The sequence below is a fragment of the Rhinolophus sinicus genome, linkage group LG05 (assembly GCF_036562045.2).
Source record: "Rhinolophus sinicus isolate RSC01 linkage group LG05, ASM3656204v1, whole genome shotgun sequence".
In the NCBI taxonomy this organism is placed as follows: domain Eukaryota; kingdom Metazoa; phylum Chordata; class Mammalia; order Chiroptera; family Rhinolophidae; genus Rhinolophus; species Rhinolophus sinicus.
Window position 1 is genome coordinate 161,569,198 of NC_133755.1, and position 13,019 is coordinate 161,582,216.

General features: G+C 37.9%; 1 protein-coding gene across 1 annotated transcript in view; it reads right to left on the reverse strand.

Moving 5' to 3' along the window:
* The window catches only part of TXLNB (taxilin beta), a 42,234-nt gene extending 31,614 nt beyond the window's left edge, over nucleotides 1-10,620 (reverse strand). Inside the window, exons 1-2 of the mRNA XM_019732783.2 lie at nucleotides 10,466-10,620; nucleotides 7,732-8,184 (exon numbers count right to left, since the gene is read on the reverse strand). Of these exons, the coding sequence (XP_019588342.2) occupies nucleotides 7,732-8,170 (439 nt within the window). The 5' untranslated portion in view covers nucleotides 8,171-8,184; nucleotides 10,466-10,620. The remainder of the gene's footprint in view (nucleotides 1-7,731; nucleotides 8,185-10,465) is intronic.
* Nucleotides 10,621-13,019: the final 2,399 nt, after the last annotated feature.

Consider the following 13,019-nt stretch of genomic DNA (forward strand, 5'->3'; position numbering starts at 1 on the left):
TTGGCAGTTTCATTTTCTGTTCCCGGTTGGAGTTTATGCTATATTTTAAATCTCATCTGTTCATGATTATTTGACAGTAAGCCTCGGATTCTTTTTCCTCTCTTTCCTCATTGTTCTTCTTTTGTCTAATTCTGCTGCAATTGCCCAGCCTGCCTTTCTGTGGTGCGTGGGAATCTTGTCATTAAATAGCCATTGGGAGGGAAGAGAGGGACCCCGAGCCCTACCTCTACCACTGAGCATATCTTCTCAAAAGTCCTATCGAGGTGAAAGGGTGAGAATCACTCTGTCTAATCTGAGTAGGGCAGTCATGCCATACAGTAGAGCCCATATCCTGATATAAATCTGCTTAAGAAGATTAGCAATTTTGACAACCTCTCCCCCAAGAAAAGGCATTTCCCCTTTGCTGGAACTTTTGCTTTCATCCTGGACAGGCAGATAAATCATGGAATTAAGGTTGCCAGATAAAATATAGAACATGGGACATAGTTCTAAAAAAAAATTACGTATTGTATTGTTTATCCGAAATTCAAATTTCCCTGGGCATCCTGTGTTTTATTTGCTAAATCTGGTAACTCCAATGGCATCAAAGAATTTCAGGTCTAGAAGGAACTTCAAAGAGTACACAGACAACTGGTTAATTTTAAAGATAAGAATCCAAGGCCCAGAGAGTCCAAAGTTACATGATTAATACTAGCAGAGCCAAGGCTTGAATCCAAGGTTTGTCTGCTTGCTCTAAATCGCTCTACTCCCATGTGGAATTCTGATGCCAAGGAAACCTAGAGAAATAAAAGGAAACTTTTTTTGGGGGGGAAAGAAATGACCTCATTCCTAACAGCTGGTTTTGTCTATCTTTGCCCAGTGAGTCAGTTCATATTAGTGACATGGCCTAAGACCGGGGAGAAGGTGGGTATGCGTGGTGCCCCACCAGCTCTCCAGTTGTGGCCTGTGGCATAACATCCTGCCTTTAAACTGAAAACCACTGCTGCCCCATCCCCACCAGGACTAGACTCTGACTTATTTGTCTAGCAGCTGGGATGATTTGTATTGTACAGGTCAGGCAATCTCTTCATCCTTGTCTTCAATCTGTGTGGAGGGGGCCCACATGAAGTCTGCTGTCCTGAGTTAGGGTCATCTGTTAAAAGCAAGAGACTGTACTGTTGATCAGATTTGGTCCAGGACCCAGCACAGTGTTTGGCTCAGGGCAAGTGCTCAGTAAATATTGGTCATAATGGGACAAAACAAAGCAAACCAGCGCACAAGACTGTCAATCAAATGAATACTGTGTGATTTAGAGAAAAGATAGGTCTTACTGTCACCAGTGTCATTTAGTGTATGCTAGGGTACCTCGCAGTGTGAATACCAACATGTAAAACCATTACGTGTCTCATTTGGGGAAACAGAGATGCTCAAGTGAGTCCAATGGCCCTCTTTTTCAGATTTTGTATCATTAAGTATCTTATCTCCTTTTTTGTTTTATTTAACTGTGAGAAGGTTTTTTTTGTTTATTTGTTTGTTTTTGATTGTCACATTCATTGAGGTCTCTTCTCACATGCTGTTATTTTGTATAGAAGATTAACAGTCAGAAGCATTAGTCTTTCCTTCAACAAAAAAATCCAAGAAATCAAAACCAGGTATGTGCAGAATTCATAAATTTATGACATCAGAGAGCTTAGTTTTTAAAATTCCATTGGTGTTGGTGGACTGGAGTGGTGTGTGGGTTTATCATGGAGGAGAGGAATAGACAGAGATTTGTTCTAGAAAAGCTGTGATTACAGTTCCATGGAAATGGGGTCATCTGGTGACAGTATCAGACAGAAGAGGAAATATCAACCTTTTTCAGGGACAATTTATTGGGAGGGGTTGGTCTGCCTTCTCCCAGTGTGTCATTGTAAAGCAACATGATTGTGAGATTAGTAATGAAAAAAACCAGCGGCAGACCTGAAGTCCCCATTAGAGGTGACATATGGCCACCATCCCGCAGCATGCTGAGATTGGTGGTTAAGTCTATATGAAAGTAGAACTGCAGTGCATCAAGAACAACCGTGTCTCACATGGCTGTGGCCACTGGCACCGTCGTAGACTGAAGGGAGTGTTGGAATATGAAGGAATTATTTTCACATCAAAGAAACTAAGATCCTTGATGAAGTCAGCTTATAAAAATGTAGACTGCGATTTTTCTTAAACTTTTAGCATAGTGATGACTGTTTATATGAAGTTCAGTGACAAATTACGTAGATTTAATGAGTGTTCAAAACTATACTTTTTCTCTTCCAAAATTGTCTTTTAGAACTTTGGGGCTAAAATGTGGTCTTGGATACACATGTGCACCACTCTCCTCCCTTCCCAATTTCCAAGTGTGGTGGCAGAAGCTTAAAGCAGGAAAAGACTGTGAATGTCCTTTTCAAATGTTAGACCCAGAATCATGTTTCAGTGTTAATTTTGTTTTCTCTCTAACATAATTTAAAGATAACGAGGGTAATACAAATAATTCCTGAACATCTATAGATATCTTTTAAGGGAAATGTATGTATGTATGCAGATAGAAAGAATAGTGTAAGCTTCCAAGTATGTAGATAGGAAGGATAGTATATCGCGGGTGCCCAAAAAATGTATACAAGTGGACACTTTGGTCAACGTTGCTCAATCAGTAGTTCGCCATAATCAGAAGTGTCTGGATGCTGATGGTAACCACTTTGAGCACCTCTTGTAATTGCAGAAGTCAAAGGTGACTTGTATTCATCTTCTGTTATTGGTATATACAGTTTTTATCTCTTAAAATGTGTATACATTTTTGGGGGAACCCTCTGTAGTTAAATTCACACTGGGCTAAGGTTGGGAGACCTGGGTTCTAGAACTGACTCTGGCATCTACTATAGTTGAGTAACCTTTTTTACAGACTTTAAAACTCTCTGGGCCTCAATGTCCCTTGTCTATAAAATTGGTAGGTGACCCGTGTCTCCCCAGATCCCTCCACATAGAGGCATCCATGGTGAGCTGTCACCTCTTTGGATTTGACGATTCAATGACTGAAATAGCTTTATTATTTTTAGCTTGATTTAAACAACAGCAACAAAAACAACATTGTTTGGAAGGCATATTTGTTTTCATTCAATATTTTGGTCCACTCAAAAGTTATAAAGATTATCTTACCCTCACTGTCAACCTCTCATAGTCATGGTTTTTATTTGTTTTACTTGGTTTTATTGACTATGTCTGTTTTAAAAATACTACCTTCCCTGTATTTTCTAGACACATTATTTTCCATTTGGCTCACATTTTATTTCTCTTGTATTTTAGTGAACTTATTATATGTAATTGGAAATTTGGCTTCTCACTCATTTGGAGAATGGACTTGAACTTTTGTTGCTGTTGTTTTTTAATTAAATTTATTGGGGTGCCAATGGTTAGTAAAATTACATAGGTTTCAAGTGTACAATTCTATAATACATCATCTGTATATCACATTCTTATTAGGTCAGTTGATGACGTGTTTAAACTACTAGCAATTTCTTTGCTATAACTATTAAAAAAAGAAAAAAAAACTTCCTTAAGAAAAAACTTTAAGAGTCTAATAACGAGGAAACAATTCTAGGGAAAACAAATAAAGCAAACCTTATAATAATAAAGAAACATATCTGAAAGAGCAGTAATAAATCCTTTCCCAGTGCAGTTCAGAAGACAACACTAATCATTTCATTGAAGACATATTTTTCTCTCTCCTTCTACCTCCTTACCTAAACCCTCCTCTCCTTTCCAGATCTGGCCTAAGTTTTATTTTCCCTATGAATCTTCTCATGAACCTTTCAGTCTCTGCTGATTCTTCTTCCTCATGAATTCCTCTAGTTTCCTACCATCTCTTCCAAAAAACAAATTTAGCATTTGTTTTAAAGCATCAGTTTATTTCCCTCTCAGAGTGAAACTAGAAATCAAGCTAAAATGGATAAAACAGACCATCTAAGACCACTGTAAGGCAAAGTGAGTAAATAACCGATGACATTTTAGGATACCAGTGTCCTGATCAAGTTGCCCCTCAGAAGGGCACTAGTAACTAGAAAGATGAAACCCATTAACTGGTGTTCCTCAACCAACAGATCAATTATTTTAATATATCTTTGGTTCTGCAATATTAATGACTTAAAGCCAGCCCCTTGCTTTCTTTATGATTAATTTCACAATCACATCAATTAGTTGACTAGTTGAGTAACTTTTTTCTTTTTTCTTTTTTTTGCAGTCTTTACAGCTCTCTAGGTTTCAATATTCCTGTCCATAAAATTAGTGGGCTGACTAGATGGATTCTGAACTTAGAATGGACCTGTCAATCAGCTAGCTTTGTTTCTCTACTGGGCTTATGCTTCAAACCTATGATTTCCTACTCAATCAGTTATCAATCTAAATATTCGAAGGTGTACGTTATCATTGTTTTGTGCTTATTACTTTGTGATGCTTGTGCAGCCCACATAATGTTGACAGAGAAATGATTAGTAAGACACTTTTAAGCCTAAAGGATGGGGTGGGGAAAGTAAGAGAGAGACTTCAGATGATAACAGGATGTGTCATGTTCTCTCTAATGGTGAACCTGTTTTTGTTTCTTTCAGTTCAGATGCCAAGGAGAAAGTGAGTGTACCAAGTAAAGAGATTTTAGAATGTTCCCCAAAAGCTCTGGTGCACAGTGTGTGGATTGTGGGAGGATACTCAGCCTCTAAAGGAAAAATAGGTCCTGAGTGCTTGGGTTGTAGAGACATTTTCCAAATATTCAGAGGTATTCTATGAGAGAAGAGTATTTTGCTTTAATAAGTTTAGGAAACATTATCAACTATGCCCATCAGTATTGGAAATTTTCATTATTGTATATATTAAAGGTCAGAGAATTCTGTCAATAGGAAAACTTTAACTTGGTTTGAAATCTCAAATATCTCAAAGTTGGAAAAGTGAGAACATTCCAGTGTTTCAAAAATCCCAATAAAACAAATATTATCTGATAAACATACAATAATTAAAAACTCATCTTTTATCAAATATGTAAGCAAAATCTAAGGGTATATCTTCAGGTATAGGAAGAATGACGACTAAAATTCTATAAAATGTCCAAATAGATTCTAAAAGAAGACCAAAACTGGCACTTTATATTTTCTCCAAAGGGTGGAGGAAGCACTTTTCTGAAACACTACAACCATTGCTTCCACAATCTATTTGTGTCAAAATTACCCAGGGTGCGTTGGCCCCAATCCAGACCTACCAATTCGGAATCACTGTTGCCCATGAGGAGCATTTTTACAAATTCTGTATTTGATTCTAATGCGCAGTTAAGTTGGAAAACCATTGGTCTAGATGATAGTGAATGCCACTTGATAAATGGCCAAGAAGCCAGCTAAAATCACTTGCAGGCAACTGAAATAATGTTTAAAATGGTGGTCACATATTTAGATTAGCTTAAAAATGTTTTAACTTATATTGTAGCTGAAACAGTACAGTGATTCAAAGAATACGCTTATGGGGTTCAGAGGAGTGGAATGGAAGGGTAGGCAGCTTACACACATGTAATGAGAGTGGACATACCTGGATGTGCTGATTCACAAACACTGGCTCTCATCAAACCCATTTAATTGAAATTTGGTATCTTGTAGATAGTGGCAGAATTCGAGTTATGGAATTTTTTTCTCTCAAATGTTTTTTGATTATTTGGTAATTATGAAGTTAATACATATTTTTAAATAACTCACGGAAGGCAGAATAGAAACCAAAATTGGTCATCTTTAACTTTTCTCCTACTTTCTTCATATCCATCCCCTCAATACAACACATACACATTCCTCTGTAGAAGTAGTTTTTAAAGTAATAAAGCAAAATAACTTTCCTGGTTAGGAACACTTGAAGTCATTCACCTCTGAGTTGTGATTTTGTATTGTCTTATGGAAAGTTTAACAATGACTAATTGCAAAGGGACTTTTTTGAGATGCTTTGGATAGAGAAGGAACAATAGCTCTGTCACGCAGAGCAACTTTCTATTCTTTCCCAAAGTTCCAAAACACTACAGTGATTTCAATCTTGCACATTGGAACTTGGTATTATCTGGGTTTATCTTTTGCTGGGTGGCCCAAGTATGCTTTTTGAATGTGTCTCTTAGCCCTCCTTGAAAGCATTGCCAGCAGTGGGTTTTAAGTTGCATAGTAATGTCCTGTGCCAGCACAGACACACATTTGAGTTTACAGGTAACCGGTTACTGGAGTCTGAACCGAGCTCTGATTCCAGTGCCCATAATCTCACTCTGCCACATTGACTTCCAGAAATAAATAGTGTGATCACTGCCCTTAATAGATTCTCCATCCAGCTTGGGAGGCAGCTATGTAAACAACACGATGGCTGCAGAAAATTTAATGGAGAACTAAGGAAGATGATGCTAACTCTACCTGGGCATGTCAGGGAAGGTTTCACATAGGAAGTGGTGTTTGTAGTGAGTGTTTCAGTGAAAGCCATGAAGACAGGCAGGAAGAGGGGCTTTCATATGTGAAGTCACATACTTTCCCTGGTAGCTAAAAAATTAGTTCTCTTACTCTTCTTTCACAGCCATTTTTGGTGTTACCAATTCCTCATGTTCTCTTCACAATTTTCCTGTACCTGTTTTAGTCTATCCTAGAAAATAATTAGTTTACATGTCTGTTTTTCTCTCCATACCTAAAGCTCCTTGACTAAAGGGGCATGACAACTTATTTATCTTTGTGCACCTAGCACTGTGCCTCATAAATCTAGGTATTAATAAATATTTGCTGAGCCAATGAAATCGTGAGAGCAAGAATATTTTCTGCAGTTGTTGGCATTCTAAAATTGATGTATTTCTAAAGAGTTTTGTTAAATGAAAAACATTTTATGTAGTAATGGAACATATTACTGAGTAATCTAACAGACAATCAATTTAAATATCCAAAACCATCCTACACTTATGTTCTGTTTAAATCGAGATTCCATTAGCTTTGCTTTAAATAATTTCTCATTCACTCATTCATTCATTCTTACAACAAATATTTATTGAGCACCTAGCATATGCCATCCATTGTCCTAGACACTAGGCATCTGATGATGTCAAAATACATATATAGTCCCTGCCCTTGAAATAAAAGAGCTAGTGGGGAAGACACACATTACCCAAATAAGATACATAGTACAATAGAAACAAAAAACAGACTTCATCTAGGATTGGGCTAAGAAAATGCCATTGAGTTGTGAGCTAAATGATGAGGTAAGTGACTGAACTGGGGTATGGGTAGAGATTTTTAGGTAGAGAAAATAGGATGGGCACAGGCCCTGTGCAGGATGGAGTGTGCGGGTGTAAAACACTGAAAGAGAAAATCAGAATGACTAGTTACTAGACAGTAGTAGAATGGTGGTGCTAGGAAGGGAATGTTGTAGAGTAGAGTGATAGGAGATAAAGCTGGAAAGACAGGTTTGGGGTAGACCATTAGGGCTGGAAAAACTATTATAGAATTCTGGTCTTTGCCCTAAGAGCAAGGGGAAGCCATTGAGGACAGAGGTGGGTGGGTAACATGTTGAAAGTTCACTTTAGCTCTATTGAGGGGAAAGGGCTGGGAACACGTACGGCAAGAGAAGATATGGGGAACCCTGAAGGAAGCTGGTAGTCATCCAAATATGAGATGTGGGTTTTAGTAAAGGTTGGAGGAAATGCCCTTTTTAGGATTAATTCAAAGAAAAGTCATATATTAAAACATAATTACTTGCCTAATCCTTTTAGGATTTTCTTTTCCAATTTTTGCTCTTTATTGCTGACAGTCTCTTTGGCTGTGGGTGGCTCTTCGGAAGCTACCGGTTCTCTCTCAGTTTCTTCAGTGACCTCCTCACAATCCCCATCCTCGTTATCGGCTGGTTCTGTGTTCTCAGGGTGCTCCTTGGCCTTGCTGGGACTCTCCTTCCCTGCTGTGCCAGCAGCAGACCCATACGTGTTAATGATGTCTTCCAGTTGTCGATTCAACTCTTCAGAGATGTCATGAGCTCCTGTTGCAGGCTGCACATCTGCCTCTTTCAGTGGTGCTTGGAGAGAGGTTGAGGAATCCTGATCATGTGGCTTCTCCAGCCCATTTTGACTGAGTAATGATGAACTGTCCCCCAGAGGTGTTGACGGTGGTTCTCCCGAGAGCTGTGCAGAGTGATTAGTCTCCATCCTGGGAGCAGTACCTAGTGGTAAGCACAGTCAGGTTTTATGCAGTTAACCTAGTTACGTGTAAATGGTAAGGATACCTCCAAATGGGCGCCTACTAATTACAGTTTCTTACATAGAATGAATGTACTTTTACAAACGATTGATCTTGCAATTAGGTAGATAGGAACAGTGGGACGCCATTTTTCCAAATGAAGTCATACTATTAGCATAGTTTGGTTTTGGTCTTTAAATTCCAGTAGTATCTCCTATTGTTGACATTAGCAGAGTAATTCAAGATATTGTTTTTTATGGCCCTATCTGTCATTTTGCTTAGAATAGCCAATTTGTGTTACCGTTTTCTTCTATAATTCTATGTAGATTTATAATCACTGGAAGTACATGGATGTATGCATTTAAAATATTTAAATTTTAAATGGTGTTATTTTTTTCAAAGTTAAAATAGTTAATATAAGAGCCACTGAACTTACTAAAATGCTTCATAATAATGTCCCTAAACTCTATTTTAATCTATAAATGAAGATTTGATTAATATGAGTACATTGATATAAATGAATTATTATGCTGGATACAGGAAATGTTTTCTTGCTTTTTCTGGTATTTTCCTTTTCCCAGATGAGCAACATGTAATTATTAATGATGAAAACACTTTTTTTTTTTTTTTTTAAGGTAAACTTATTCTCTGGAATAATGCAGAGAATGAGGGAAGGTATAAATTAACATACAAACTGGCATGGAAACATGGTGATGCGTATAATAATAATTCTTTGAATTTCTGTAATACATTTCTTTTTTCCAGTATAAAAACTGGCATTCTTTCAGGGAAAAACACAGATTACAACATTTTCTTCTCAGTCAAGAAGTTCTAGGATAAGTTGACAATTTTAAAGAAATAGCCATGTTTAATGCACAGGGAGGAAATGAACTAGGGAAATTACCCAGGTGTGATATGGGTCCTTTGGAAATATGGGGTGAGCAATTGGCTGAGTCAAGGATTCCAGGATTTCTGGCTATCCCCATTCCTGGGGTTGCAAGAGATTTGGCTTAGGCCTTTAAGTTATGGTACATTTCCTTTGTAAATGATATTTAGTGGTGAGGGTGCTAATTAGCAGAATAAAAATATGACAGGCTCCTCATAATGCACAGGTTTTGCTGCTGTGGAGGTATGAAAGCGAAAACGCAAACATGCTGCTCTGTGCATTGCACAGTTTCCTCCTCCTGTTCTCAGGGCAGTAGATGTCAAATGCTTGGCCACCAACAAGAATGGAAAATTCAACATAGAAACACTGCCACCCACTTGTGGTCCTCACCAAGTACACATTAACTTAGAAGGGAGTATTTTTTTCCCTCTCATTGTAATCCACCAACTTTATTATCAAATGATACAGTAAACAGCTTCATGTCTTCATCACTGGAATTTCTTTATCCTGACCCCTACCTACTTCTTGGGCACAGTCATCTATATATAACTAATGCTCCTCTGAACTTGGAGAAAGACACATGGCACCTGCTTCCAGCCAGAAGCTATTTTAAGCTCTTCTAAAAGGAGCCATGGCATTTATCACTTTATCCTTGAAAATCAAGGGAAGAGAGTACTTTTTAATACAAATCGAAAACAGTAAATATGTGCTGGCATAAATTCATATGTGGGTTTTAAAGTGTTAAAAAGTCTTCTTAGGATGAAATAAAATCTAAAGTAAACCAAACTTCAAAGCAATGAATTTAAAAACTGACTGTCCATAGGAGTTTTGGCGTGGTTAGTTTACATGCAAGCATTTTATTTGTAATAGCTTTATTCTTCATTCCTCAGAGGCCATAATCATTGATGTTTTTATATTAATCCCATGGACAGCCTTTAAACTCATATTCTACATTTACTTTAAAACAGAATAACTGAGTCATTGTGAACCACAGGAAAACTCAATTCCTAAAAGTAGCCTCAAGATAAATCAGCAAGAGGAAAAAAAAAAAAACACACCAAAGTCAAAGAACTCTGTTACTTTTAAATTATCTCTTTCTAGATTAATTATACAGCAAAAATTATTTCTAAATTTTATCTTGCATAAATTTTATTGCCTGCCTTTTCTCTCCTCTGAAAGAAAATTTATCACTTGTACTGGCAGTCCCAGTGGATTATCACACAGACATCCCTTCCTGAGCAACACATTTTAATGATAAATAAAACAATGCGAAGTTCTTCAACAGTTCGCTGGCAATCTTAAAGTTGCAAATTTCGAACACCACAAACCGCACCCCACATCTTCTCACAGGGCTTGGGGGAGTGTTTGTCAAACTTACCAGAAGGCAAGGAGCTAAGCAGAAAGAAAGGAGAGGCAAGGGGCAGCAAAAAGTTAGTCAGAACAGCAGCAACAGCAGTAGACAGGCAGGCGGCTGTGTTCTTACAAGGGGACAGAGAAACCAAATACACACACACACACACACACACACACACACACACAAGGGGGGGGGTGGGGGGAGGAACATCATATGACACAGCAGAGAGAAATAACACCCAAGCTTCAGTGGCTGTCTCCTGGGTCAGTGTCTTAGAAAAGGGAAGCAGCTGGTAGATCGGATCAGACTCCATCTTGATTCCTTAAAAAAAAAATTAAACTCTCAGTATGTAGACCTTTTGCTAGTGCAGTTTTTCACCATTGTTGTTCTTTTGGGCAGAGAATTGGTTTTTCTTATTTCTTGGTTTATTTCCAGTGTGGCCTATGATTCATGTGCTTTTTTTCCCTTCTTATGCTAACTTAATCAGTGTCAGGTTTCTTATAGGAATCATGGAAAAAGGAAAACAATGGCATAACAAAAAGGAGGTGGGAGAACTACTTTAATTCTGATGTCATTGTTTGGTTTATTTATAAATTTTGAATTAGAAATTTAGACGGCTGTCTTGGCAGTGGGCTAGTATCATCTTCAGGCACATGGTAATCGGCGTGACCTCAGATTCCTGGTCTGACTTGGGTAACCGCCTCCGCATTTCAGATAAGCCCCTGGGGAAGCACTTCACCTTTTCTTCCTTAGTTGGCGGCTTTCCTACCTTCTGCAGCAGCATTTCGAGGTCTTCACCATCCTGTCCAAACCCTCAATGTGCTCCTTAATCCCTCAGAAAAAGCACCTCCTCCTCATTCACCATAAAATGCTTCTCTTAACCTACATCCATTCCCCTTTTCTGTCTGTTTCTGGAGAATGTGTTCCCACACTTTTCCAAAGTGGTCTCCTCCATCAGAGCAGCCTCCATCTGCTCTGGCTACTGGCTGGGCATTGTGACACCCCCTGTGATAGGCAGAATAATGCCACCCCAAGAAGTCCTAATTCCAACCCCAGGAAACTGTGAATGTGTTACTTACTTTATCCAGTGAATGGGGACTTTGCAGATGTGATTAAGTTAGGGATTTTTGAGATGGGGAGATGATCCAGAATTATCTGGATGGGCCCAATGTAATCTCAAAGATCCTTATAAATGAAAGAGGGAGGGGGGAGGGGCAGTCAGAGTGATAAAAAGAGATTTGATGACTCAGCAGAGGTCAGAGTAATGCGAGGCCACAAACCAAGGGGTGAGAGAAGTGTTTAGAAGCTGGGAAAAGCAGGAAACAAATTATTCTCTAGACCCCCCCAGAAGAAATATGATTCTGTTGATACCTGGGCTTAGCTCTGAACTCATTTTTGATTTCTGACTTCCAGCACTGTAATTAATTTACATTGTTTTTAAGCCACTAGATTTATGGTGAATTGTTAGCATAGGGAGGGAAAACTGAAATATTCTAATCCCCAACTTTTCCCTACCACTTTCTCTGTGTTCAGGGGGCATAAGTTATATATAGATGAGTACACCCAACATGGAGAGGTCAAGATAAAGAAATTCCAGTGATGTAGACAAAGCTGTGTACTGTATCATTTGATAATAAAGTTTGTGACATGAAATGGGTGAGAGAAAAAGTACTTCTGTCTAAGGTAATGAGTACTTGGTGCGGGCCACAGGTGGGTGGTATTCCATATTGGATTGTAGCAAACTGAACCAGTCAGCTCTCTCAGTAAATGTAAACAATGAATTAATGATTCTCAAATTTAAGTAATGTACAGACTCTTAACAGAATAACTTAATCTTAAATTTTATTTTAAAGAAAAAAGCACTCCATGGTTGAACTAAATAATATTACTATTTGTATTGATATATACTAATAAAAATAGGTATAGACTTCTGATGTTTATTGTTATATAATACAAACTTTTAAAAATCTTATTTAAAAAAAACCTACAAAAGCAATAAATACAATTCAAATGAACAACATTGCTTTTATGTGACAGATAATATTTTTGTTGAACCCAAGCTGCAATTTACAACATGAATATGGCACTGCCTGTTGTTGGTTCTTTTGAGTTCATGGTACTCTTCTACAAAGTGCTTTGTGAAATGACTCAATTTCTTCAACACTCGGTCCATTCAAATTATTACATAAGTTTCAGTCATATGACCTGCCATCATTTAAGTTCAACTTCCTTTGATACAAATGCATCATTTACTGCTCTTTCTCATTTTCATGCAATTATTAAAATGTGCTACTTGGAGCTAACTTGATTAGGTATACACATGATAGTGAAGGTACCAAAATGACAGATATACATACATGGTCGGACAATTAAGTTCATGAACTTGTTGCAACTCTGTTGCTAAACTTTTTTGATAACAGAAGGATTATTCATTATGAACTTGTACCAACTGGATAGTTAACCAAGTTTACTATTTGGAAGTGCTGAAAAGACTGCATGAAAAAGTTAGACGACCTGAAATTTTCGTCAACAATTCATGCCTACTGCATCACGACAATGCACTAGCTCACACGGCACT